Genomic DNA, 21,821 nt, shown 5'->3' with positions numbered 1-21,821 from the left:
TTCTAGACCAATTTAGAATGTCAGTAACATATGCAAGTTTTGATAGCGTGCTTGTGGATATATAATGTAAGCGGGACTGCCGGGAAGGAAATTTCATTTAGTACTTGGTATAAGGATTAGATGACAACATAAAATTAGGCTGAAGTAGATTTTCCCCCTCTTTGTTTTTAATTTTGGAGGGGTGAAATGATCGGGATCGAAACAAATAGCTGGCAGGAGAAAAAAAAATGGATGGGAAAGGAGAGGTCACCAAGGATCAAACGCTGGCATGGAGGAAGGATAATCCAGGAGAAAATGCAGACTGGGTTGCGCAGGAAGAGGAAGAAGGACTCAGGAGAAAAGGCAGAAGAGCAGGAAGGGATAAGGGGGACAAAGGCGGACCTGTGGAAGCAAGGAAAAAACACACGCGCAAACACACAAGTAGACAGGAGAAGAAAAAGAACAAATTGAATCAACAAATTCCACTTGAACGGATAACTTAAGCACGGATATTTTTTCAGTTGGTTTGCTCCAAGAACATTCTGCTGTCCCTACCACTTATTATGTGGACCGAATCGTTTCAACTGCGTTGTGTTAAGAGATCATCAGATCCTTCAAGAGGTATCAATGGGCTGGAACTGCAGAAAAGAAATGCCCAGCTTGCAGGTGAGACAATCTGGGGGTAAGAATTAGAACCTGCTACTGGATTTGACTCTCCTTTGCTGGTTCCTTCTGGTTGCTTTTCTCCCAGTAGAACTTAAACAAAACTACCACGAAGAAGAGGAAAGAGTACCAGTGTCAAATTAAGGGACTGGAACTAGCTGGAATTTTTTTCACCAGCTTTTCATGCAGCTTTCACAAATACTGAACCAGTCCAGCAGGATGAGTGCAGAATTACAGGATAATGTCTACATTTCTAGATTTACAGGACAATGTCTGCATTTCTGAGAAGCTACAGATTGCCTTTTTTTCCTCTTTAATGTGTACTAAGCATTAGGCTTTTTAGCAACTTTTTTTTTTTACATTAAGATGTGAAAAAGACTAAGGACATGTTTTCAGTATTAAAGACTAAGTGGCTATTTCTACATGGTAGGTGTTTGGGTCTAATAATTCAAATCCTTCTATCTAATTAGTTTATAAACATACCACCCAGACAGGCTACAATATGAGACTTTGGATTTTTGCTCCTAGTAAATGCCTTTGCATTTTCCCCCCCCCTCTTGCATTATGAGCCATAGCTAAAACAAGTCTAATTTCTCCCAATGGCTTATTACAATTAAACATATTCTTTCTTTCCAGATTCATCATCCAGCTGGACGGTGGTTTATCTGATTCCACCCAAAGTCTCATTAGTCAAACAATTTGTTGGAACAAAACCCAAGCTTTAGTTAACAAAGATTGGAAGTTGTATTTTCAAATTCTATACAAATTGAAAACCAACTAAAAAAACATCAGGGTGTTGCTAGGTTATTTAGTAGGGAGTCATTCTGATATTAAAGGCTGCATTTATATCTAGAAGAAATTATGGAACATAAGTAGAAGTAGAATGATTAATGTGTGATGTCAACAGGATCAAGATGAATCAAGGCATGTTATATGTCTAATTAGCCAACAAATATTTATTGCAAGTTAATTTTAAGTTTAACAAAAACATTCGTGAAACTTATTCCAAACTTTTTATTTTTTTTAACCAAACAGTATGATTGTCAAAAATCATGAAAACCAATGCAGTTTATTAGAATGTTATCTATTCTATGCCATAAAAATTAATAATTCCACCATTTTAAAAGATCAAAGACAAGCTTAATTGAAGACTTACCCGATTTCCTTTTTCACCCGGTGGTCCTTGAAAGCCCTATAATATATTTTTACAATTATGTTTTATATATATTTAGAATTAAACTCATCGTCCATTTGCCTCAAACCTGTAATTGTTGTGAAGATCCAGAAAATGTACCCTCTAATAACCTATATTTTCCCAGGTATTCTGCCCTAGAACTCCAAAAGGGATCCTTCCCTAATTTTGATTTCTCATCTTGTGGGCTTATCTGCATGAACATTTTCCCCATCCAGGAATTTAAATAAAAGCAAATTGGCAAATAAAATGTCCCTTTTTGAGCCTTACAATTTCTTAGCAAATAAAGCAGAACATGGTTATTGTTTTTGTTTGTTGAAAGCTTCTAGTATAGTGTGGATTTCAACTCCCAGAATTCCCCAGCCAGCATCCTGCTCTAGCATGTTCAAAAAAGACATCCCAGTAGGATCCAATTAACACAAAATGAAAAATCTTCAGCTACATAAAGTAACGGAAAGCGCTGAGATGAATATGTTAACATTGAAACTGAAAGAGATGACTCTGAATTTTTTAAAATTTGGAATAATTGGTATAAATGGTTAACAAACAGAACTAAGAAACAAGACAAGAAATTTAACTGGAATAATCCTTAAGAGAGTAAAATATAAATTTGTAAATTATACAAAGATATAAGAATAGTAATTATAGTTAAAGTTATTATTTAATATTAGACAAATGTAATATAATGTATTATGATATTTAAACCAAGAACCTGTATAGATGCCAAGAACGCTGATGAAACTATGATGTTTTATGATGTAATAAAAGAAACTTAATAAAAATATATTTTTTAAATTAAAGAAAAATCTTCTGAGAGGAATATTGGCTCTATACTTACGGGAAGGCCTGCTGATCCTATCGGTCCTGTAGAACCAGAATCTCCTTTATTTCCCTGAAAGAGAATTAGGAAGACTGAAATAGTTGTGGATTTCAACAGAGCGTACGGTTGTCTCTTCATCAGCGAAGGTTCAACTATTCATAAATTAATTTTTAATCATTGTAAGTTGTACTAACTGTAGCTAGGTGAAAAATAGTGGCTTGGAAACTGGGACAATTATAGGAGTTTTGACGATAAATATCAGAGTGTTTGTGGCTCTGGAATGTCACAGACTTGCTTCCCTCTCATGGTGACTGGAGGCTGTGGAGGGATGAATGGTAGGAGGACAACAGATTCTGACTGAACCCTGGCAAGCCAAATGACATTGGGTAAAACAGAACCCCAATATCTGGGACATTGACATCTTTAGTGCTGGATGAGGTGGCACTACCCCAGATGGATCTGGTCCACAACTTGATGAGGGTTTTCTTGCACTTGGAGCCCCTGCTCAAAAGAGCAGGTGGAAATCACGGCTAGGAGAACCTTTACACAGCTTCAAATTGGGCACCTGTTGCAGCCGCTCCTGAATCAGGAGTCCCTGCATTCAATCATTCAAGCCCTACTCATCTCTCACCAGGACTATTGCAACACGCTCTACATGGGAATACCCTTGAAGAGCATTTGGAAGCTATAGCTGGTGCAGAATAGAGTGGCATGGGTAGTTCTTGGGGCTCCAAAGTTGGTTCATGGAATACCACTGCTTTGCGGGCAGCACTGGCTGCCAGTTTGCTTTTTGGTTCAATTCAAGGTGTGGGTAATCCCCTTTAACGCCCTTCATGGCATGGGTCCAGATTACCTAAAGCAGAGTTCCCCAACCTTTCTGGCTTTGAGGACTGGTGGGAAGGGGGAGGGCATCATTCTATGTGAGTGACGGGCAAGCGTGCATGGAACTCCACTCGCGTGAGTGGTGGGCACGTGTACACACCACTCATGTAAATGTGTGCATGCATATACTTGCCTGTTGCTCAAGCAGAACCATCCCCTGCCTCTCAGCGTCAGCCCAATTCCGAACAGCTCAAGCCCTGGTAATTAATGGGCCATGGCATGGCCCAGGGGCTGGGGACCCTTGACCGAAAGGACTGTCTAATGCCACTGGGATTGGCCCACTCTCACTTCATGCTAGCAAAGGAGGCATGCTATGGGCTCCAATGGCCAGAATATTCTTGGTGGGGTCCAGTAGAAGAGCCTCTTCTGTGCCTGCCCTTTGAAACATCGTTCCCGCCCTGAGTGATTTCTACTGCAACCCTCCTGACCTTTTGCAAGAGTTTAAAGACCTGGTTCCACCAGTTGGCTTGGGGTCCAATGGAGGGCTTTCACATTGGGCATGGTTGATAGATCAACAACACATCCCACCCTCTCCCCTTCTCATTCTACTCCCTCCCCATCTTTTAGCGTGTTTGATTATCTGCATGTTTTATAATATTGTATTTATATCATTAGGTTTTGTACAGGTTTTTTTTTTAATAGTGTAACCCACCCAGAGTTGCCTTGTGGTTAAAAATAAAAGGGCAGCTAATCAATTTTACAAATAGATAAATTTTACAAAAACATATAGGTAAAGGTAAAAGTTCCCCTCGCACATAACGTGTTAGTCATTTCCGGCTCTAGGGGGCGATGCTCATCTCCGTTACAAAGCCAAAGAGCCAGCACTGTCCAAAGATGTCTCCATGGTCATGTGGCCAGCAGGACTAAATGCCTGAAGGCGCATAGAGCACTGTTACCTTCCCACCAAGGTGGTCCCTATTTTTCTACTTGCATTTTTACATGCTTTCGAACTGCTAGGTTGGCAGAAGCTGGAACAAGTAAACGAGAGCTCACTCCATGAAGTGGTGCTAAGGATTCGAACCGCTGAACTGCCAACCTTTCTGATCGACAAGCTCAGCGTCTTAGCCACTGAGACACCGTGTCCCTTTACAAAACATATAAAGAGCCACTTTTAGTTCCTGGTCATAAACTTCCTTCCATCTCCTTTAGATGTGTGTGAGAGACAGTTGTCTTTTTGCTGTTGCTGTACAATACAGCTTGAGTCAGATGCCCTTACTGTTTGGACTGCAGAATAACAAATTCTAACAGTAAATCCTAGCCTGTCACTTGCTCACTGCTGTTTTACAGAAATAACCTCCTTTGGATCGTAAAACAAAAAGCACATCTCCAGTTCAGTTCTAGAAAAATATTTCTATCTTGCCTAGGCTCATAGTTCAAGGCAATTTACGAATATGTGGTAAAATACACCATACTATAAGCAACAATATACTGTATAAAATAAACAAGTACAGCTCTTTCAATTGTACTCAGAAGCCAAATGGTAACCAATATAGCTTGTGTAACAGAAATGACACTGCAGTTTGAAGCAAGTTGCACCTTCTGGATGGTACTCAAGGACTGTCCTGTGTCCAATGCATTGCAATTGTCCAGGGGTCTCCAAGCTTGACAATTTTAAGACTTGTAGAGTTCAACTCCCAGAATTCCCCGGCCAGCAGTATTTAAAACCAAGTTTTAAAGTTGCCAAATTTGAAGACCCCTGCAATTATAGTTCAATCGTGAGTTGGCTTTGATATGAGCAATTGTCCGAGGAGCTTCCTTGTCAAGGGAAATGGGGGGCACGATTGAACTTGTGCAAAGGGCCTCTGGCCACAGGGACGATCTGCTCTTTGAGTCCCAAAGAACCCCCAAGTTGTGCACCAGTCTTGAATGGGGAAGTGCTGCTCCATTCAATACCAATGATAAAAATGTACCTGACCCAGGGAGGCCAAACAGTCACTCAGTCTTATCAGGATTAAGATGAAGTCTGTTTTTATCAAGCATGATAAACTAGGAGCCGGGATAGAGTTCAAAAGGCTACCCCTACACAAGAATCTGAACGATTAAAAGGTCAAGGCAAATTAGTGCTAGATAAGAATCAATGGAATTCGTGGAGTGCAGTGACTCCAAACTGATGACATATTTGACCCTGCCCTTGGCCTCTGCCTGGTCATCTACAATTCTACCCCATCCAGACCCAAATAGTCTGCATAGTCTGGGTTGATACGTTAACAACTTCACCTGTGTGGCCTAGGGTTGAAAAATGCAGCTAGGTATCATCAGCATACTGGGGTAATATCTCTGATCACAGCTGTCCTCTAAAGGATTGTTCACCCAAATTATTCAACCATGAGAAATCTGAGATGCAACATTCCAGGTAGCATAGACCAAAACACTATTTCTTGAGCACCCCTGTCCTTATCTGGATTAAGTTTCAATTTATTAATTCCTTCTCTGAGTATTGACTCCATACATTGCCTCAGAACATACCCAGCTATGCAGCGGAAAGGAAACATAACAGTGAATATTAGCTGCTGATTGATGAGTTCAAAAACTCTGATTCCCTAATGTCTTTACTTTCTTATTTCTCTTTTCATTATATCACATCTTGTCAGCTACTATGGGCTTTGAGACAGCATCTTTCAATCCTTATTCAATAAACAGAGAAAGGGATTGGAGTATATAAGGATTTGGCCTCCCAAATTCAAGATGGCGGCTGTAATGATGCAATCAAAGCTCCACTTGTTTTTATGTGTGACATACATCAAAAGGAGGGGAGCTTCAATTAGACCAGAAGTCTCCAACCTTGGCAACTTTAAGACTTGTGGACTTTTAACTCCTAGAATTCTTCAGCCAGCAAAACTTTGCTGGGTGAAGAATTCTGGGAGTTGAAGTCCACAAGTCTTAAAGTTGCCATGGTTGGAGACCCCTGAATTAGACCACTGTGACGGCTATCTTGATTTATTAGGTTTTTTTTTTATCATAGCCTGTAGGCATCTCTGAAATGGTAACAGAGAATACTAAATTAACATTCCCATTAATGGTCAATTCTGGCGATTGTAAGGATCATACAGGATCATTATTTTAAGCATGACATTAGTGTCCTATTTAAAATATGTACTTGAATTCTAAGTTATTTGTTTATAAAAGATTTCTCACCCTCTCTCCTTTCGGTCCTGCTGGTCCTGGGACACCTGCTGGTCCTGGAGTACCCTGAATTTTTGGGGTAAAAATAAATACATGAAGCCCGTTATTCAAACGTATTTCAAGCTGGACAAGATGGTGGTTCCTCAACAGAAGAAGAACTAAGAGGACGGAAGCTATTCACTTTTAGCTATTCACTACAACTTTTTAGAGTCAAGGAAGATAACAGTTTTACATTATATATAAAAGTAGGATTCTTGTCTGAGTGATTAAGAGTATAATGACAGTCCTTTAGTTAATGAGATGAAACATTTAATCCCTTCAGCTTCAATTGCCAACAAAGCTGAAATCTGTCACCATTTTATGAAAAATCGAGTTGGGTGGTAGACAGGTAAAATTTTAACCAATTTCTTTTCTAAGAAATTCATCTTGCAGCTTGATGGAGAACCATACTGAAAGCATACAGCAATTATATTATCAGAACCAGCACCATAAGGAGGACTCATCCATGTTCAAGTCTTCTATTCACCAGGTGCTACTTATGCACTACTTCACTAAAGCAGGAAAGAGAAAACACCCAATGGGAACACTCTGTTGCTAGCTCACAAGTTCTTTCTTTCTTTTTTAATAGTCAAGCATTCTTAAATTTAAATTGAATTTCGGTAGCTTTATCCATCTTCTGGTTCAGTTTGTAAAATCAGAATAATTACATTTCCCTGGTTGTACCACTTCAAACTGCAGCTGGGAAGAATGACTGTTTAAACACTTCCCTGGTAAACTAAAGTTTCTTATTAACTACTGTTTGGCTTCTCTGATTTCACTGAGAATATTAAAAAGGTTCCTCTGTTGAAATAAATAATTCTTCAGTAGGATTTTTCTTTTTCTCCCCGCAATACTATTCACAGATGTACAGCATAGCTTCTGGCAAGGAAGGGATGTCTTGAAAGAGAGTTGAGATGCGCTGAGTCTAAAGAAATGTACTTTCAGACTTGCAAGATTGATGTCAGCCTTACTAGATGTAGCCCAGACAGGAAACAAGAGAAAAGAGCTGCGCCTACTTTGTTGTAAAAGTACATTAATAGAACACTGCAAGTCTAAAAGGACATTTGTCTCTCTATCATCTTTCTCCTTTACAGCTATAGAAACTTGGGAGAATCTCTTCTGAGCCTCCTGTTCAGGTCCAGGACGAGTCGGCAAGACCAACTTGGTATGGCCAATTCGCCCACAGCCAACTTGGCGCGGCCAACTCACTGCGGCCAATTAGTTATGGGACAACTTGCCCTGGCCAACTCACCATGAGGCAACTTGCCATGGGACAAAAGTTACAGTACTATCAAAGAAAATGGTGGAATAGAACCATTAAAGAAATAATGCAAAAGGAAGGACAAATGAAAAGGAAATGACAAAAATTAAAATAATGCTTTCATTATCTTAAATGCTTAAATTGAATTGTTGAATTGTCCTGCAGTGAGTTTTCCCATGATGGGTTGGCTGTGGTGAGTCATCCCATTCTGTTCTTGTTCCTCCCATTATCCAGCTGCAGGCTACCTCTTGACTCAGTTTTCCAAGGTCTTTCCCATACACAGTTACAAATATTTTGCACTGTAGCACACTACACTCAGTTGCTTTGCACTGGAGGCTTTCAAGTTAGCAAGGGTGAAGAGAAATTACTTTAAAAAAAATGTTTCAGGCTATACTTTCTTTAACTTCACTTTAACGGAACCAGAAATGTCAAGAACAAGAGACATGAAAATTTGGGGTAGGTATTGGGTAAGCAATCAACGAGATATCTTTACATACATATAATTATTATATAATAATAATAAACGTAACAACAATATATTCTACCCCACAGCTCCCTTCCAAGGAGCATTAAAAAAAACACAAATGCATTTAATTATAAAAGAGTGATACATAGTTCATCAGTTATATACAAATATTTTGCATTTTTTAAAAAAACATTGAGTTTATAGGGACTGTGTGAACTGGTATGAAACCTGATAGACATAATTGTCCATTTTGAGGAATCTGGAAATCCTTTGGGGGAGAAAATGGATTAATCTATTGGATTGAAATTCTGATTAATAAAAAGGAGTTTTTAACTCAAGACAGTTAACCCATCAACACAGTCAATAATTCCAATATATTTTAGCTATATTTAGTCTCTAATTCCTCATGCATATCCTGCATTTTACCAACTTTTGCATAAAACAAAGTTTATTTATTACTTTCATAATAAGAAGAAACCTGTATTTTTTCCCCCAGCAGTGTTTTCTTCAGCTCACATAATTTTCATATTTACCATTTGTCTGTGAGCAAGGGGGGAATGAATAACAATTGGAGTATAACTGGTGGTGTGAATTTAGCTAAACCCAGACTAGAAGCCCAAACCATTGTTAAGCCACCAGCCCATAATTTACATGAAATCCACTGATTAAAATTCAAAATCATTGCCCAATTTAGACATAGATGAAACTGAAGTCACTTGCCAGGGTAGGACATCAAATTTGACATCTGGCAAAATAAGATGGTTGTGGTTTTACTTCTAAGAGTCCTACCTATCTATAAAGAGCACGGAGGCTCTAAGTAGCTTGAAATGAAAGAGTAACAGAATTGCTTTCATTCATACAACTCACAACCAGTGCATTCTCTTGGCCCAGACAAATGGGTGGAGATGCTTTAAGCAAGATTTTAATGGGTAGGGAAAAAAAAGAAGACAATAGACAGCTGACAATAGGACAACAGAGGTACATCACATGTACAACAACTGCATGCAAAGGTTTCACTTGTATTTTGCACAATTTCCCCAAAGGTGCTTTTTCAAAAATGTTCTTGGATAAGAAGCAAAATGTCTTCAAGGAATAAGAAAGAAAGCCCAGCTGCCTTTTGAAAAAGCATCTTTGGGATAACCATGACTGGATGATTGAGAATCTCCATAGATACTTTACATAATATAATTACACGGATAAATAAAGAGGCCAATTATCACAAATCCTTGGAACTTTGTGGACTTGTTTGGATGTGAAACTGTACTGTACTGTTGTTGAGCATCAAAATGCAAGTAACTTCCCTTGTTCTATTCTAGTTTTGTTCTGTTGTTGGAAAGACAGTGATACAAATATGATTATGGCAGGACAGAGGAGACAAATCACAGCATCAGGGAACAGGAACGTAGGGAATCGGAGAATGAAATGACACTCACCGGTGGGCCAGGCCTGCCGTCTAAACCTGAAGCGCCCTGGACAGACAGGGAGGGGTTAACAAAAGGCAAGAAGGAAGGGGTGAGGAGGGGAAACAAGAGGTGAGTGAAGCCGTGACCAGAGACAAACATGTGCTAACCATAAAACAAAACTTCGCTCTCAAAGACAGGTGATGGCACTTACAACAACAACGAAAAAAACAGACACTGAATGTAATGTAAGCTGGTGGCTGGAGCAGAACTGTGAGGATGCAGACTTCGATAAACACTTCAGCAAGCAAAGGAGCAAAACACCCCCTAAGTTTTGCTTTCTCATCCTGAGTAAAATTAGACATACATCCCTGTGGTGACAACAGCGTTCCAGAGCAAATTCCCTTGGGTATTTTCCAGAAAACGAAAGTATTTCCTTTGGATGGATGAGGGCAGGCTCAGAAAAAGGAATCCCACAGTGATTGTAAAAGGGCTTAATAAAACATTACACACATGACGTTATAGCTGCTGTGGTTAATTTAAGTCAGGGAACTCCAAACTTGGCCACTTTAAGGCTTGTGGATTTTAACTCCCAGAATTCTCCAGCCAGCTATGCTGGCTGGAGAATTCTGGGAGTTGAAGTCCACAAGTCTTAAAGTGGCCAAGTTTGAGGACTCCTGATTTAAGTGATAGGAGAGGGTTAAAACATTTTGCAGTCCCTACTCAGAGTTATAAAAATTGTAATTGCGCCTCCCTCAGGAAGAGAGCTGCATAAGACTGTTGGCATTATCAGCTTCAGAAGAGGGCTTACAATAAAACCAGGGTTATGGATAGTTGTCATTTTTGGTCTGCAGTGGAAGGACGGGTGCGTAAATCCACGTCATTAATAGTTGCGAGCATATTTTTAAGCCTCCCCTCTTGCATTATTCATGTATAACAGTTCCAACATCATGACCTTGGGTTTCCTACGCAAGCTGATGATTGTGTGAATGCTTAAAGGGCTTCCTTCTGTCTGGAAGAAGCAGGGATATAAAAGTGTTACAGCTGTTTTGGCTTTATGTCTTCAAAACTAGGGCATGGAAAGGAAATATTTAGTAAACATGGAATCTTGTTTGTCATTACTTTCTCCATCTCTTGCCCAAGCTTCTGTTCCTATTTATTGGCAACCCAGGTTGATATCAAACTTGTAATAGAAAACTAATACAGGGAGTCATCAACTTACAACAACTGTTTTTTACACTTATGACCATCGCAGCCACACACCCCCATGGTCAAAATTCAGATGCATGGCAACTGGTTCATATTTATGACCTTTGCAGTAACTTTCTGACAAGCAAAGTCAATGGGGAAGCCAGATTCACTTAACAACCGTGTTACCAACTTAATAACTGCAATGATTCACTTAATGAATGTGGCAAGAAAGGTCGTAAAATAGGGCAAAGCTCTTAACAACTGTCTCGCTTAGCAACAGGCTTGATTGTGGTCACAAGATGAGGACTATCTGTGTATGTTCTATTTCGATGGAGAAGACTAATGAATTCTGGATTTGAATAATACGAGTCATTGTCTTCTCCATGCACCAGCTGAAATGGTGACCTTTGACCAATGAAGTTCTACAGTGCTTTGGAAAGGCCCCAAAGTGATGAAAATGTTACATGAGCCTAGTTTGATTATTGAATAAGAGGGTTACCATCATAATTAGAAAAAAAAAAAAACAAGACTGAAAAAAATGAGACTAGAGGTTAAAATTTTAGGAGGCAAATTTTTGGTGTTGTTGCCTTTTTTGGTGATGGAAAAATTTATAACTTCAGATATAGCTAAATATCAAATAATATCTCAAACATGGTCCACTTTCATTCAGATACATTAAATGGAGTCCCAGTAAAAATTGTGATGGGTCACACACAGTCCAGTGTATTTCCTATTACTGGGCAGTTCAACTCTGCTTTTTTAAAACAACATTTTTGAAAGCAACAAAAAACATGAAACATGAAAGAATAAAAGAGTTAAAACACGATAATAGAACACAAGTAACTACTAGTAGATCTAAAGTGTCATGGAGGTAATAATGTTATTTTAATATCCTTAATTACTTATAAATTTATGGCATACATCATTTTTAAAGGAGAGACTAAGAGTGGCTATTAAGCTTCAAAGTAAAAATACCTGGATAATGTAATTTAATCACTAGAATTATGAGCTATAACCATAGGCAAGTTAGGTCAATATTAGGAATCTAATTTCTTATAAAGCTGAAGTATAAAGACTAAGAATAATAAAACCCAAATTGAGGATGAAGTTCAAATATATTTTTCCCTTTTCTTACATCCAGAGATTTGGGAAATTAATAAAAATAGAGAAAGTAAGAGAGCTTTCGATCTGAACTTATTAGGAAATAAATGTTATTTACAATAATATTTCAGTTCATATTTAGCCACACATCCTCAAGTTTTTCATAGGAAAAGCATGACTAAAACAACTGGGATTTAATTTAGGGAAGTGATTTTTGAATATATAGTTTTCATTCTGAATAACTGCAGTTAGGGAAGCAGACTATTCTATCAAATGATACATACATTCACTTGAACGCTAGCTTTTGCATAGAATGATGAAAAAAAAGACTTGGTTCTTCTTTCAGCATGCACAAGTTACTGTTGTGAATCACTGAGTAACTCAAAAATCTCAAATGACAAATGACATGGTTTTTCCTGGAGACATTATTAAGTCATCCAAGCATCACTAGTTGCTAGGAGAAGTGAAACTGACCTGATCTAAGGTCTGAGAAGTAGGACAAAGTTGAAGTAACATCTCCGGGGCAAATCGCCTTAAGAAATACATCCGTGTTAGATCAACTAGCAATAATCGACCTTAACTGATAGCAGATGAATGTTAGAAGGAGCAAAATAATCCCAGATTAGAAAAAAAATGGGATGTTTGTATTATACAATGCCATGCATCCATTTTCATGTCAACTGGAAGTGTGTGTATGTGTGTGTAATTCTTATGTAAAATTCTTTATGTCGTTTGCTATCAACATCTCTCTTCCTCATTGGTCTTGAGATGAGATGCTTTCATGTGCTGTTTCCCCATTTATAGATTTTTCTACAGTCCAGACAATAACACAGTGCGTTTTCAATCTACCTGATTCTAGATATTTTTCATCAGCTTCAGTTTTTGAATATTTCTGTTTTTATCTATTATTGTCTTTATAAGATTTATTTATTGTACCATATAAATGTTTTTATGAGTTGACACACTGCCTTGTTTAATGGGTGTGGAAAGAAAGTATCAGATTCTTTTCAATAGGCAAGCATGTGAAAACAACATTGTGTTGCCGTACGGCTTTCTTTAGACCTCCTTGAACAGAAAACTCTCTTCAAAATATCTGCAAAGACAACACTGCAGATTTTTACAATATTAGGAGAAAAAAGGTAGAAGGCATTTCTCAGATACTGTAAAGCTTTTAAAATAAACACAACTTGTTTGCTTGTGGTTCAAATTTGGTAGGTTTTCAGTGTGAATTTTAGTAAAAAATTCAAACCAAATTTTATCACCCTGATTTAATAATTCATAAAGGAAAAGAATTTGGGTGAGAAGGATTGTCTGTCTGTCCTGTCCTCTGTCTGTCTGTCTGTCTGTCTGTCTGTCTGTCTGTCTGTCTGTCTGTCTGTCTGTCTGTCTGTCTGTCTGTCTGTCTGTCTGTCTGTCTATCTATCTATCTATCTATCTATCTATCTATCTATCTATCTATCTATCTATCTATCTATCTATCTATCTATCTATCTATCTGGCAGTGCAGTGGCTCAGCGGTTAAGATGCTGAGCTTGTTAGCTAGAAAGCCAGCAGCTCAGGTTTGAGGCAGTTCGAAAGCATGCAAATGTGAGTAAATAAATAGGTACCACTTTGGTCAGAAGATAACTGCACTCTGTGGCATCATGCTAGCCACATGACCCTGGAAATGTCTTCGGACAGCTCTGACTCAATGGCCTTGAAATGGAGATAAGCACTGCCTCCTCCTATGGTTGGCAATGACTAACAAGTAAAATCCACAGGGACTCCTTTACCTTTACTTCCCAATTTTCAATGATTCTCCTTTACCTCAATTGTTTTTCTGGTTTTAAGTTCTGCAAAGCAAATCCTTTCCTTACTTCCAAGGCTTTTCTGAGTTATAAAACAGGAAACTATGTTCACTATGTTTATAATGTTTGCTTCTGAATAAACTATCCTTTCACAGATAATGCATTTTGTTTTTCTTGAGATTGAAATCCTAGATCTATTATATTTGTGCTGTAAAACTTCAGACATTAGGAGCTGCCCAGTTGACTGAAAGATGGGTGGCTCTATAAATAGTATAAATAAACAAACAAGTAAAATAAAAAATAAAATGCTAACTCTTTGCTAGCATCTAGTGGTCATCTGGAATTCTGGAGTCCAAGCAGGCTAGCCCTACACAATATTGGAAGAGGGGACCTGAAACACTGCAACAGCTACTGATATTTCTATTTTTAAGAAGGAAAAGGAAGAAAAACTAATGCTGGGCTAATTACTGTCCCATTCAGAAAATTGTGATTGGCAGCAAAATTCCAGTCCCAATTGTTGTTGTTAACTGAGGACTACTTTCCTTTCTCTTTTCTCTGAATAGTGCAAGAATTCAGCAAAAAAATTTAATGTGATGAAGATGATTTCTCTCCATTTCTTTAAATATGACTTTCATTTCCCTCAAGGACCTGAATTTATTAACATTCCAAGCCACCAAAGGTCCTTTCTTTTCCATTTCCCATTGCTTTCAATCGAAGAACAATAGTTTTTTCCCAATGTAAGACACACAGCCTAGCACATTAAGATCTCTATAAAAATACACCAGTTACACCAGGCAGTAAGCGATACCTAACAAGTGGGAAGCAACCTTCCACAAAACAGCCAATACTGATCTACATCTGATTCGGCATCACATCACGCTTCCATTTTGAATTTAATTGAACTGGAAGAATAAATATTTGTGCTACAGATTCCCACTTAGGAGTATAAGTAGACTGGGCCAAGACCAGAACATACAAATTCTAATATTATAATTTGAACTGGTCCTTAAAATAAATATGCATTAAGAGCAAGGTATCTACATACATACATAGGGGAAAATATATACTGTAAAGAGTGCATAGGGGAAAATAGATACTGTAAAGAGTGCATAGGGGAAAATAGATACTGTAAAGAGTGTTCCCTTGTCCAATCCTTTAGTGCCTTCTTTCTTTGTAAAACAATAAGGTTTGTATTTCCAGCTCTAAATTTGTTTTGTAATCCATTCAGGATTAACGCTCTCATTCATTCTCTCATTCATCTAATTTTAATTGTCTAATTCATTCTAGTTGTTTGGTTTCCAGGTTGAACTAGAAGACCTTCAAGGTATCTTCCAACTTTGCTATTCTGTTATTCTGTAAAGAGAGTTTTCGCTCAACCTTCCTCCTTCAAAAATATGTTAGCATTGCCACTGACAGGCAAACAAGAGGCATCCCATCCTGTTAGAGATGTGAAGCTAACAGTTTTGGCAGAGAGACCAGCATTAGTGCTGCTGATTTTCAAATTTCTCCAGCTTTTTAGTTTCACTGTGTTTCTACTGCTACAAAGCAACGATCTCAATAAGAAAATTGTTCAGTATCTACCAACTGTCTGTCCATCTTACTGATGTCGCCTCATGACTGTAAAAAAAGAAGAAGAAAAGAAGTGGATATCCCAGCTGTAACTTCCTATGACAATGTTGTCTGCCACCGCCACCAACATGCAGTGGTTGAGTTCACCAAGACAGGTTGTCCTCGCTTAACCATCACCCATTCAGCAACCGTTCAAACTTGCAACAGTGCTGCATGAGTGATACTTATGACAGATCCATGAAGGATCAGTTGTTGCAGTATCCCAGTGATCATGTGATTGTAATCTGGGTGCTTGGCACCCAGGTTGCTATTATGATGTCACAGCTTCCTGAAATCACCTGGACACCATTTGCAACCTTCTATTCCAGCAAAGTCAATGGGGAAGCTGGCAGGAAGTCTCAAGTGATGACCATGTGACGTCCTTGCTTAATGACAATGTGGGATTTCCTTACAGATGGCAACCAGGAAATGTCAGAACTGCTGCTGCTAAGCAACGTGGTCGGGTGAAATTGTGCATCACTTAGGAATAGAAATCCTAGTCCCAATTGTCATTGTTAACTGAGGTCTACCTGCAGCAAACCATTATAAAGTCTGGGCTTGCACAAGAGCCTAGAGAGAGTCTCTTTGTTGTGAGCAAAATATAAAAAGTTGCATGTGGGGGAAATGAGCTAAATGTAGTTGTGAATTAACACATATGTCAAATAGAAAATTCCTGGATAAGATTTTTCTTTTTCTTAAATAAGGAATCCAAACTAAATATCAGTTCCTGAACTCAGGAAGAAAACTGTACCAGATAGTTCCTCTTTGTTGTTGCCAGTCTTCCCCTCCTCCCATGTTATTGTGAATAAATGAATCCTGTGAGTTATTTCTTGTTAATTCTTGCATATCTCAGCATCTGAACTAGGATTTGAGACCTTTTCCCCATGATTATGAATAAAATAATGTCGCAATCCTATGAAGCACTTTTCTTGATGTCAACATTACCCAAGTGATAATTATCTGGAGGAATTTTCTCGGATTTTTTCAAAATCAAGATATCGTTCTAAAGTCACATGCTTCTCTGGGCGATATCTGTGCTCTTTTGTGAGTTGTATTCATTTTCATTTCTTGCTCTAATTTCCCCTTCATTTTAGATACTTACAGGCAGCCCCAGAGGACCCCGATCTCCTTTTTCTCCTTGGATACCCTTTTCACCTTTTAATCCATCAATTCCTGCTTCTCCCTAAAAGAAAAACACATCAGAAGAAAGCTAATTCTTCTCCAGTAGGTTTCTAAATAGGAGTTAATTACAGAGGAAAGTACTTGGTGAAATCCCAACAGCATTTGTATAGTTTAGTTTACTTTATTGTCATTGCACCTCGTACAACGAAATCAAACACCATCTTCAGTGCACATCATGACCATGAAATAAACACAAACACACATTGAATTGAAAACCCCCGACATCACACCAACACTGCACTGTACAGCAGAATTCAACAGAGCTACTGCCCTGGGATAGAAGCTGTTTTTCAGCCTGTTTGCCCTTGTTTTTATTATTCTGTACCATCTGCTAGATGGTAATAGTTCAAAAAAAGGGTTCCCAGGATGAGATGGATCTTTGAGAATGTTTTGAACTTTCTTAAGGCAGTGGGAGCTATAAAGCTCTTCCAAAGAGGGGAGAGGGCAACCCATGATCTTCTGGACAATGACATTAACCCTCTGGAGTGCTTTCCTATCTGCCCCTGTGCAATTGGCAAACCATACAGAGGTGCAGCAAGTTAAGATACTCTTTATGGTGCAGTGGTAGAAGGTCACCAGCAGTTTTTCATTCATTCATAGCAATGACAAGATGACATTCTGCTAACTTTGCTAAGGACTGGAAAAAAGAGAACTTTCAACTCCTGTATGAAAAGATAACTGAATCTTCCATGAGAATGAATGGAAAATATACATAAAGCAGGGGTGGGGAATGATGGCCCCTTTACAACCTGTGAACTTTGACTCCCAGAATTCCTGAGCCAGCAGGCAGTCAAAGTCCACAGGTAATAAAGGGGTCTTCCTTCCGACATAAGGAAGAAGATGTGGAAGCCGTTTGAAAGGCAGAGAGTGGAGTGATGCTCTTGGGACACCTGGACAAGGATGCTTTGTGGGATGTTGATGGGAAAAGATGTTGGATGAGAAAAAAGGTACATGAAAAATGATTACTGCAAAAAAAGGAGGAATGAGAAATAAAGAAAGATACTGGTAGTCCTCAAGTTATGATCAGAATTAGAATAGAATAGACTTCTTTATTGGCCAAGTGTAATTGGACACAAAATTTGTCTTGGTACAAATGCTCTCAATGTACATAAAACAAAAAATACATTAATCAAGAGTCAAGAATCATCAGATACAACACTTAATAATGTCATAGGGTACAATAAGCAATCAAATCATACTAGGAAACAGTCAATATAAATTGTAAGGATACAAGCGACAAAGTTTACAGTCATACAGTCACAAGTGGTGATAAGGAGTGATAAGGAGTGATGAGAAGGTTAACAGTCATAGTAGTGCAGACTTTGTAAATGGCTGGACAGTGTTGAGGAAATTATTTGTTAACTTAAATTAACTTAACTTCAAAATTCCCATTGCTAAACAAGACAGTTTTAAGTGACTTTGCCCCATTTTATGACATTTTGCCGCAGTGAATCACTGCAATTGTTAAGTTAGTGACATGGTTGTTAAGTTAATGTGCTTGTCATTGCATCACATGCCCCAATCACCGTTCATCTCAGCTTGAGACTTCCTCTCAACCAGGTGCAGAAATAACATGACCTTGACTTAGAAGAAGAATGCAATTATGTCTAACCACATACACTCCAAGAAATTCCCCCCTCCCTTTTTCCCAGGCTCAAGAATGGGGCAGTGTGGAAACGTCTGGTACTAACATGGCTTCCAAAACTGACACAGAAATGATTACGGGTAAGAGAAGATGCAGCATCATTTGAATGGATTTTTTTTAAAAAAAAATTGCTTGGAAAGGGATTAAGAAGGAAGCACCAGGAAAACAAGTGGAATGAAAAATAAAAGTAATAAAATGATTTGGGATGGAAATGAAGACAGGGAAAGTTGGATGAAGAATTTCAGAGATTTGTACAGGAATTATAGTGATGTCAGTAGAATTGAAATGAATGCTAGAAAGGCAAATATGTAAGAAAAAAAAGATGAAAAATAAATAACAAATGGTGTGAGAACATTCAAAATGCAGGTAGATGTGGACAGTATATTTGAAGTTAGGTTAAATAGGGATATTGCTTGTTTATTGAATGGATTTGTAATTTAAATAAAGTAGATGTGGAGGCTGCATCTATGCCTTCAAACTGGAAAGATGCTAATATTGCTCCTTTAGATAGAACGAAAAGCAGCAAAAGTGAACACAAAAGGTACAGAAAGATTTATTTATTAACCAAGAAGGAGTTCAGCTGAACTCTTATTAAAAAAAAGTATGAAAGTTAACAATGAGCCACATTTGGGATATGCTTATTGTGTATCTATTGATATAGAGAGTGCTCAGAGAAGTAATGTTAATGGCATATAGGGATCTGATTGTTGATTAGTGAATAAGTAAAGAATAGTCTATGATTGAAATAAATTGTTTATGAGAATAAATGGACTGCTTAGTAAATGGTTAAACATCAGCAGGCAGTAAGATAAGGATGTGTGATTTTCCTCTTGCTTTTTTATGTGCTTATATGTTCATGGTGTATTGATATTAGAAGTGATATTAGGAATGTATTAATTGTGGCTGTACATCTACTTAAATATGTAGACAGTGCCCACATGAATTACAGTGAATATTGCACAGATTTGAATGATGCAATGTGTATGTATGCAGCCTTACGTATTTCTGTTTGAAAAGAGAAATGGAATGAAAGACAGGACATGATCTATAAATGGCAAAAAAAATCTGGAGCAAACCCATTAATTGGTTTACCTTGATAGGAAGTTAATCAGAAATAAGAAAAGCTAGAGAAATTTTAGGAAAAATAAATGCTATATATAAAGGTGGAGGAGAGTATATCGTTCATTGTGAGCAATAAACATTTGTGGAAAGAAATGAACATGAAAGGAGAAATGGAAATGACTACGTTTCTGCCCCTTTTTTGAGGTTAGAGCTGGATCTGTCAGGAGAAATGTAAATGTTGAATGCAGTAGGAACAGAATACTTGAGACGTTTGTGTAGTAAAACCTGAAGATAAAGAGTGTAAAAAATAAATGGATGTTGAGCAAACATGGATTAACTATAAAAGGAGAAGATGGTTTGCTTATATAGTGAGAAGAGTAAATGGATCGAAAGGAAGCGGGTTATTGAAACAGTCACGAGTCGATGAAATCCTCAAAAAGACAGAAGTTTAAAAGATGGCATGTGAAGAAGGGAATACAAACAGGATCCAAACCTGATGATTTGCACAATAGAAAGACATCGAGAGTAAATGTTCTTGATATAAACTAGATCAGTATTTCTCAATCTTATAAAGTTTAAGCTGCATGGACTTCAGCTCCCAGAATTCCCTAACCAGCTAGGTTGGCTGGGGAATTCTGGGAGTTGGAATTCCAAGCAGCTTAAACTTGCCAAAGTTGGGAATCACTGACTAGATTTTCATTTCCTTTTTTTCATGTCTTTACGTACTTCTTACATTTTCCTAACCCTTTTCTATATTTTCCATAATGATGCATACTTGGAAGGGGGATGACACGGTGGATGTGAATGCACGTAGAAAAAGGAGTGATGGTACAGGCCAACATTCTCAGTATAAAACAGGCTAGATTTTAGTCAGATCAGCCTATTTGGAAGTTCCCAAACCCTGGGTTGTTTTTATTTTATTTTTATTTATTTATTTGATTTGCCAATTGTTTACAAGATAATAAGTATAAGTGTATACATAGTTGAGAATACATGAAATGGGTACATATAAGAACAATAAAAGAAGAATAAGAGAAACAATAGGACAGGGACGGTAGGCACGTTGGTGCGCTTATGCACGCCCCTACAGACCTCTTAGGAAAGGGGTGAGGTCAATAGTAGACAGTCTAAGGTTAAAGTTTTTGGGGTTTGGGGAAGAAACTACAGAGTCGGGTAGAGTATTCCAGACATTGGATTCTAGCCCTAGAAATCAAATGCCATTGTGCAACTATTTGACTATTTTTTTCCCAAATGAATGTTCATTCAAAGAAAAAAAAAAGTGAAAATACAGTGAAGTGTATAAACTGTAGTGTAAAATACAGTTGCAAAGTTTCACAAATTAAAAAGGGGCGATTTTTCTGAGAAATCTCTTCTGGACATTATGGCCCTTTATTAGAATATAGTTGCCAGTGATCCAGCAGATCAAGATTATGAAAAATAGGACTCTACCTCCTCATCACCCTCCTCCTCCTCCTCCTCCTCCACTAATATAGGGAATTGACACGTAATAGATCTAAAAGGGTTTACCTGTTTTATATTCTTACATACGCTATGCAAGGATATAACAAATACTTGAAAAAAACTCAAGGATGGGCAATCCACAGCACTGTAGGCATTATGAATACCAACCCTCAAAATCCTTAGGAGGTTTAAGCAATAGCAAGAAATAGGGAGAAATATTTTGAGACAGTCAAAGGTTGATTGCTCCTGCTCCAAAATAAGCAAAGCCATAATTTTTCTTTTAGAACAGCAGACAAAATATTTTCTATAAGGTGCCTACTTAAGTTTAGTTTGATTGTGTGTCCTTCTTACCTTAGGTCCCAGTAGCCCTTGAAGACCCTATAATTGGAATTTTAAAAAAAAGTTGGTATAATTTTCTTTCAACTTAACATTCTAGCAGTATAAAGACACCCAGATTTTCTCTACTATTGTCATTCTTAAGCTGTTTGGCCCAATTATCCTTTTTTCCCACCAAATTTTTATTCCCACAAAAAAAAAACCCCACTAGACTCAATTGCTTTATACAAGTGTCTTGGCAGTAGCAGTCCCAAACTGGACCTTTGACTCACAAACAAGCAATTATAAAATCTTTTCATTACCCACAGGACATGCCCAAATTACTTACAGCTTTAGAATCTCTGTTCTACAGGTAGCCCTATTTTAGAAACAGTAATTTGGGAAAATCCATCACTATATGGTGTGGTTGTTGAGCATGATGTCATGTGACCATGCCTCTCAGCAATGGCAATTTGGGCAGTCCTGATTGCCGTTAAGTGAGGACTGTGTGGGTCATTAAGCACACAGGCTTGTGGGAAGCTAGCAGAGAAGATCGCAAATTATAATTAGGTGCCCACTGGATAATGCAGTGGTCAGAAATGTGGGCTGTTTACTGAGCACCTCGGTCATGATCATGTGACTTC

At 38.0% G+C, this 21,821-nt stretch overlaps 1 protein-coding gene across 1 annotated transcript in view; it reads right to left on the bottom strand.

The window, feature by feature from the left end:
* COL13A1 (collagen type XIII alpha 1 chain) overlaps window positions 1-21,821 on the bottom strand; it is a 126,192-nt gene that overhangs the window by 18,841 nt on the left and 85,530 nt on the right. Inside the window, exons 28-33 of the mRNA XM_087964084.1 lie at window positions 21,214-21,240; window positions 16,615-16,695; window positions 9,859-9,894; window positions 6,672-6,725; window positions 2,673-2,726; window positions 1,799-1,834 (exon numbers count right to left, since the gene is read on the bottom strand). Of these exons, the coding sequence (XP_087820210.1) occupies window positions 1,799-1,834; window positions 2,673-2,726; window positions 6,672-6,725; window positions 9,859-9,894; window positions 16,615-16,695; window positions 21,214-21,240 (288 nt within the window). The remainder of the gene's footprint in view (window positions 1-1,798; window positions 1,835-2,672; window positions 2,727-6,671; window positions 6,726-9,858; window positions 9,895-16,614; window positions 16,696-21,213; window positions 21,241-21,821) is intronic.

This window comes from Notechis scutatus, chromosome 4 (assembly GCF_049901735.1).
Source record: "Notechis scutatus isolate UNSWTSFEM ecotype Mainland chromosome 4, rNotScu1.2, whole genome shotgun sequence".
In the NCBI taxonomy this organism is placed as follows: domain Eukaryota; kingdom Metazoa; phylum Chordata; class Lepidosauria; order Squamata; family Elapidae; genus Notechis; species Notechis scutatus.
Note: the sequence above shows the minus strand (reverse complement) of the source record. Positions and strands in the feature narration are given on the sequence as shown.